The sequence below is a fragment of the Athene noctua genome, unplaced genomic scaffold (genome assembly GCF_965140245.1).
Source record: "Athene noctua unplaced genomic scaffold, bAthNoc1.hap1.1 HAP1_HAP1_scaffold_275, whole genome shotgun sequence".
In the NCBI taxonomy this organism is placed as follows: Eukaryota; Metazoa; Chordata; class Aves; order Strigiformes; family Strigidae; genus Athene; species Athene noctua.
Genome location: NW_027437737.1, coordinates 106,732 through 112,872, shown reverse-complemented (window position 1 = coordinate 112,872; position 6,141 = coordinate 106,732). Strand labels below are relative to the sequence as shown.

At 65.1% G+C, this 6,141-nt stretch overlaps 1 protein-coding gene across 1 annotated transcript; it reads left to right on the top strand.

The window, feature by feature from the left end:
* Positions 1-739: 739 nt before the first annotated feature.
* LOC141955487 (coiled-coil domain-containing protein 183-like) lies at positions 740-5,419 on the top strand. The gene is made up of 11 exons (XM_074895233.1): positions 740-1,081; positions 2,053-2,220; positions 2,350-2,454; positions 2,647-2,769; positions 3,114-3,227; positions 3,369-3,429; positions 3,512-3,612; positions 3,873-4,033; positions 4,389-4,578; positions 4,722-4,847; positions 5,097-5,419. Exons 1-11 carry the CDS (start codon positions 740-742, stop codon positions 5,316-5,318), a joined length of 1,713 nt encoding a protein of 570 aa, XP_074751334.1. The 3' UTR covers positions 5,319-5,419.
* Positions 5,420-6,141: the final 722 nt, after the last annotated feature.

Below are 6,141 nucleotides of genomic sequence, written 5' to 3'. Positions count from 1 at the left end.
GTTCTGAAAAGCTGGTTGATGTCTATCACTGAATGGGCTACGGACCAAAACTGTTAATTTGGGTGCCTGGAAGACGTGTGTGTAGCTCCCACCCTGTCAGAAGGCAGGTGGGGAAGGGGCAGACAGGCCCTTTCCCACGCAGCTCTGCAGTTAGCACTGACTTCTGCTGGCTATGAGCTCGCACCTCCTCTTTGGCAAAACGGTCTTCCTGGGAAGACCAACCCAGGGGGGGAGTTGTTCCCTTGGTTTCTGTGGCCAGCACCTGGAGCACAACAGGGTGAAGATCTCGAGTTACAGAAACTAAATCTAAGCTGGTTTGCTCTTGCCCGCTCCAACCGGAGCGTAACTCCCTGCACCAGCGTTTCCTGAGTGAGGAACTGACATTTCCAAAGGTGCGTATCTAGGGAGACGCCTCTGGGCATCTGAGACAAGCTGGCAGCTCGCAGGAGAGCGCCGGAGCCGTGTTTGGGTACGGGTGTGCAGCTGTTTTCCCTGAAATGCCCCTCGCCCTGTTTCTGGCGGGGCTTGGGGGGCTCCCCCGGCTGGGCGGGTGGCAGCTGCCGTAGCCACGGGGATGGGAAGGAGAGCGGGGATCTCCCCTGCCCGCCCTGCCTTCGCCTGCTCGGTAACCGATTATGACCTCACCTGTTCCGTGCCCCGGCAACAGTTCCCGGGCGCGGGGAGCTGGGCTCCACCCGTGGCCACAGCCCGGGCTGTCTCCAGTGCGCGAGGAGCTGCGATGGATGCCACACGCGCGGCGGGGCTGAAGGGCCGAGGCAGGAGCACCAGCTCCGTGCCGGGCCGGAAGGCAAAGCTCAGCCAGCACGCCCGGGATCTGCGCACCGTCATCGCCTTGCAAGGTGCTGCCCCTTGGGCTGCGCGGGGACGGGACGGGGCGGGCGGGGGGCTCTCGGTCCCCCCATCGTCCTGCGTGGTCCCAACAGCACCTTCGTGTCCTGCAGAGCAAGAGAGGGAGGCTTTCACGTGGTCCTGCGGGGAAGAGCTCCAGCAGAAGAGCGAGCGGCTGCCCCGCCTGTGTGAGGCGGTGCAGGACGTCCGTGCCCCGAGCGGCGCCCAGAAGGTACCGGCAGGTCCCGTCTACTGTGCCCCTGCCTGTGCTGGCCCTGCAGAGACAGCGCCCCCCTTGCCCCTCATGCGGCTTCCTCTGGATGTGACCGTCCCCAGGCTGGGGGGATGTTCTCTTTGCCCCTCTCCTGCCCCCGGTGCCCAAGCTCACCACCTCCCAGGTCTGCGAAGCGCAGGAGCCCTCGGGTGTGGCTATGCCGGGGAGAGGCAGGAGGCCATGGCAGGCTCCGGCGGGCAGGGGCTGCTCGCTGGGGGCCAGGGCTCCGGGGCGCTGGGAAGAACAGCGTGCGTGGCGGAGGGGCCGGGGGCCGGCACAGGGACAGCCCCACGGGGCTGGTGCGGCGAGACACGGGGTGTTCCCGTGTGGTGCCGTGGGTCCCCTTCCACCGCTCAAGGGACCCCCTGGAGCTCCCCGAGCAGATCCTTGGCCCCAGCAGAGCTCCTGGCCGTCCCAGCCTGCGTGTCCCCAGGGCTGCCCGGGTTCCTGCAGGCTCCAGCTGCATCCCTGGAGAGAGAAGCTCTCTCTGCCCTCCCCTACCTGTCCCCGGGTTGTGACCTGGCTGTAAGGCCGTGGGGACAAGGGGTGCTGGCCCCACGCAGCTGCCTTTCCCTGGGGTCTCTTGCAGGGACAGGGCAGTGCCGCCGCTCTCTGCCAGCAGCCACATCTGGGGCACCAATCGATGGATTTTATTGGCGCCCAGCCCCGGGTCTGCGCTGTGCAGAGTCCCTAAGCCTGACCCAGCGCTGCCCTCAGTAGTTGCCCAGCTCTGCCTTAGCCCGACCAGCCCCCCAGAGCAAAGCTCTCCAAGAGCCCGTCCTGCCAAGGGAGCGACGATGTCCTGCAGCAACGTCCTGGCATCTGTAGCTCTACCTCAGGGGCAGTTTTCCAGACAGGACCCTTCTCCTGTGAGAAGGTGCCCAGAGAGCCCTGCCTCTGGCCTGGCCAACGCTCCCATGTCCATGCAGGTGACCCAGGAGAAGCTCCGGGCTGAAATCCATGCGCGGGTGAACACCTGTAACTTGCTGCTGGACCAGGTGAGGCAGCGGAGACGAGCCCGGGACGAGCTGCAGAGGCGGCTGCAGCGCCTGCAGGCTGTGGAGAAGGAGGACAAGCAGCAGCAGGCGCAGCTGCAGGTACCCAGGGCCCCTTCCTGGGGTGGCAGCACCCGTGAGGGGCCTTCATCCCAGCCCTGCACCCCCCCGGTGGGTTCCAGGCTCGGCACGTGGCGTCACCCCGTGTCCCCCCTCCTGTCTCTGCCCCAGGCCATTCGCCAGCTGGAGAACAGCATCGAGAAGATGCTCTTGAAAGTTCAGGCTGCACAGAAGGTGACAGCCCTGTACGTGGAGGTGCGGGATGCCCTGCGGAAGGTGAGCCCCTCCTCACTGTGTGCCATCGTCCCACCCGCTCCCCCTGCCAAGGCAACGAGGTGTCCAAGGGGTTGCTCTGGTGTTACGCCCCCCCGCATCAGCCAGGTCCTCCTGCTCCCTCCACCCCCTGTCACAGTGTGGGGGACCCCTGGGGCTCAGTGGGGTGACGTGCTGTGCCTCTCTCTGTCCCAGGAGCTGGACCACCTGCCTATGCACCTGGACCTCCTGTGTGGGACGGCTGAACGCTACCATAGGGAGCTGGAAGATGCAGAGCTCGTGGCTGCAGATGCCCGCAGAGCGGCTGCTGTAACCAAGGTGAGATGGCCCGGGGCACCGTGGGGCCCTTTCCCACACTCCAGAGCCCACCGACAGCACCACGCGCCCCGGCTGGCCGGGGAGTCTTCCTGCAACAGAGACTGAGCTGGGCTTGCCCACGGCACCCGGCTGCCTCCAGAGCTCCTCCTGGGTCTCGCTCTTGGGCCAGAGTGCCCTGGGGCTGGGGACAGCCTGCCCGAAGCGCCAGCCACGGTGAAGGCAGCGTGCTCAGCACGGGGAGGGCAGGTGTCCTTTTTGACACTGGTCATCCCAGAAGCTCAGCTGGCTCCCAAAGGTCCATTCCGGCTTCCGCAGCTAATTTTCCCTTCTCTGATACGCTGCAGGGCGACGTGGAGAAGTTAAAAACCCAGATGCGGGCGGACAGAGAGTTCTGGTGCCGCTCCGAGGCCGCGCAGAAGCTGCAGCTCAAGGAATTCTTAAAAAGGCATCTGAGAGAGGTGAGCTGGGGGGGCCAGCACAGGCAGGGCTGCGGGCAGGTGACAGGCACCAGTGCGGAGCCCCCCGTGGGTGGGGGGCCTGCAGGGCCAGCTCCCCCAGGGTGCCAGCAGCTCGGGGGCTGACGCTGAACATCCTTGCAGCAAGCCAGGCACAAGCTCGCCGTGGACTTGTCGAAACTGCAGCTGCAGGACCCTCTTGCGGGTGAGTGCCTGGCGGGGTGCAGGGGGGTGTGACGTGGGCACAGCTGCAGGCAGCATTCCCTGACGCTTCCCTCCCACGCCAGGAACCCAACTGGAGGACACCAAGTCCCAGGAGGAGTACAAGGCCTGGGTCACCAAAAAGGTGGAGGAGGCCAAGGCTGCGGTGCCGTGCTCCCACGTCTGGGTAAGTAAAACCCATCTCCGTTAAAACGCAGGGCTGAGCCGAGACCTCTCTGCTGGCCTTGTGTCCCGGCGGGGTGCTCTGCTCTGCTCTGCCCCTGCAGCCCCCCAGACCCCTCCTGTGCAGGCAGGGATGGAGCTGCTTTTCTCCATGCCATGAACCTGCAGCAGTCCCTGGGGCAGAGACCTCCCCGAGGCCACGGCCCGGCTCCTGTACCCTCCAGGAGGGCCACGGGCTGAGTCCTCGTGCTCTCCCCTGGCCAGGACATGGCTGGCAGGTTCCTGGAGCAGCAGAAGGCCTCGGCGGACCTGGAGCGGTATCTCCAGCAGTGCAAGGAGAAGCAGCAGGCGCTGAAGGAGACGCTGCACCAGCTGGAGCTGAAGCACGATGAGCTGAAGCGTCGCCAGCCCCCCAACACCCTCAGGTACTGCTGGCCTCGGGACAGCCGTGCCAACTGGGCCACCACCCTTGGAGGAGGGATGTGGGCATCCTGGGTGTCCCAACAGGGCCCCTCTTCCCCCGTCCTGCTGCAGCCCCCACCCCTCCTGCTCTGGGAGGTTTCCTGAGCAGAGTGCTCCCCCAGCGCTGGGCCTGGCAGAGCCCCCAAAGCTCCCGCTGCGGGTGGCACCAGGAGGACCCTTGCTCCTTGCCTGGCGTGGGGAGTGGGACCAGCAGCGTGGGGTTGGGTTGCAGGCAACATCTCTGCTCTGCAGGCGGTGCGGGGGGTGAGACGAGCACTTTTGGCAACAGATGTGGGGTGTCTCTGCACCCTGATGCAGTTGTATGGATGTGAATGTGTCTGGCTGCAGGAAGCTGGAGGAGGAGCTGAGGAGGGAGCTGCAGCGGGAGGAGGCTCGGCGGGAGCAGATGCGAACCCAGATGCTGAAGGAGGAGGATCTGCTGCTCCAGTTTGACCACGCTGTCAACAACCTGGCCGTCCTGCTGCGTGGCATCACGGTGCCCGGCCAGGTACCCGTGCGGTGCGGGGGTGAGCACGGCTCCGGCCGGTGCTGGGGGTGCAGCGGCACAGCACAGTGATGTGTGGAGCGGCCACTGTCACCCCAAGAGACTCTTCTTCCCCACCAACGTAGTTGTTCTCTCTCCGATTGCAGGACGCTTTTGTCCAGGCCTGGAGTACGCAGGAGAAGCTCCAGCACTGTAGGCAGAAGCTGCAGTACCTGGTGCAGCGCACGGCCAGCCTGCCCCCCGAGAGCCACAGCCTCAACGAGGACAATGCGGTGCGTGCTGGGGCTCCATCCCTGCGGTGGTCTTTGGGGACCCGCACAGGGCTCTCCCAGGTGGCCCGTCCCAAGCTGTCCTCCTAGATGGGAGCACGGACGTGGCCCCGGGGAAGAGCCGTGGCGCAGCTCAGCCCCAAGGGGCACTGGGCGCTGCGGGGTGTCCCCCCATGGGGACATGGAGGTGAAGCACCCCTGGGTTTGAACACCCCCTCCCCTTCAGCAGTTAACCCAGGGTGTCTTTCACAGACTTTTGTCAAGGTCCGAAATCTCCTGGAGCAGACGATGGCACAGGCTCCCCGGAGCCTGAAGATTTCCTTGGAGGACACCAAGGGTAGGAGAGCACAGCGGGGACACGTCCCCCAGCGCCTGTCCCAGCCCCTGCCCACAGGCAGTTCTGAGCGTCCTCGCCTGTCTCCCACTGTCCCAGCAGACCCCGACCCAGGAGCTGCCTCCAGACCTTGGGTCTGACCTTGGCTGTCTCCAAGGCTTTGAGCACGGGGCGTGGTTTTAGGTGGGGATGTGGGAGAACGACGGCAACTGTTGGGGTGGTAAGCGCTAAGCCCCAGCAGAAACAAGGGGAGATGCTGTGGGGCAGGGAGGGGGCCCTCGTCTTCAAAATCCCCTGCCCTGAGGGTGAAGAACCAGTGCTTGGCTCTGCCTGTGGCCTCCTCTGATTGGAGGCTCTTGGAGCAGACAAGGAGCTTCTGCAGCTCACGGCCCTTTTTCCCAAAGCGGAGGTGAAGCCACCGCCCCGCAGCTCCAGACCTTGGTGGGAAGCCCCAGCAGTGTTGGGGGGGGACCCCAGCGGTGGCATCCCCAGGCCCTGCAGGTCACCCTGGGACGCTGGGCTGGGAGAGCCCGTCACAGTGCCTGTGCCCGAGGGCCTGGCACGGGGCTCTCTGGGATGCCACCAGCCCTCCAAAACGGGCCACAGCTCCCCAGGGACACAGGCACAGCGGAGGTGGCCCCGCAGACCCTCCCCAACCTGCTCCTCTCTGCTCTCTCCTCCAGACCCTCCTGCTTCTGACGATGATGACGATGACCATGTCCTCTGCCGGGAACACATCAAGAAGCAGGGGCGGCTCCTGATCGAAGTCAAAAAGAAACAGCAGCCCTTTGAACTAAAGCTCTGGATGCCCCCGACCACCCCTTCTGCTCCCGATGCCCCCAACCACCCGCTGCACCCTTTGTCTCAATACAGCAGTTATTCTTAGGCTGAATACAGCAGGTCTGTGTCCTTCTTCCCAAGCCCACAGCAGAGCTGGACCAGGAGCTCCTCAGTCACTCCTGT

What these genes read in the sequence shown, in the direction of transcription:
- LOC141955487 (XM_074895233.1), top strand. Translation starts at nt 740, where the DNA reads ATGGATGCCACACGCGCGGCGGGGCTGAAGGGCCGAGGCAGGAGCACC. An exon ending in GAGCGGCTGCTGTAACCAAG is followed by an intron (nt 2,770 to 3,113) that starts GTGAGATGGCCC and finishes GATACGCTGCAG; the next exon opens with GGCGACGTGGAGAAGTTAAA. An exon ending in GCATCACGGTGCCCGGCCAG is followed by an intron (nt 4,579 to 4,721) that starts GTACCCGTGCGG and finishes CTCCGATTGCAG; the next exon opens with GACGCTTTTGTCCAGGCCTG.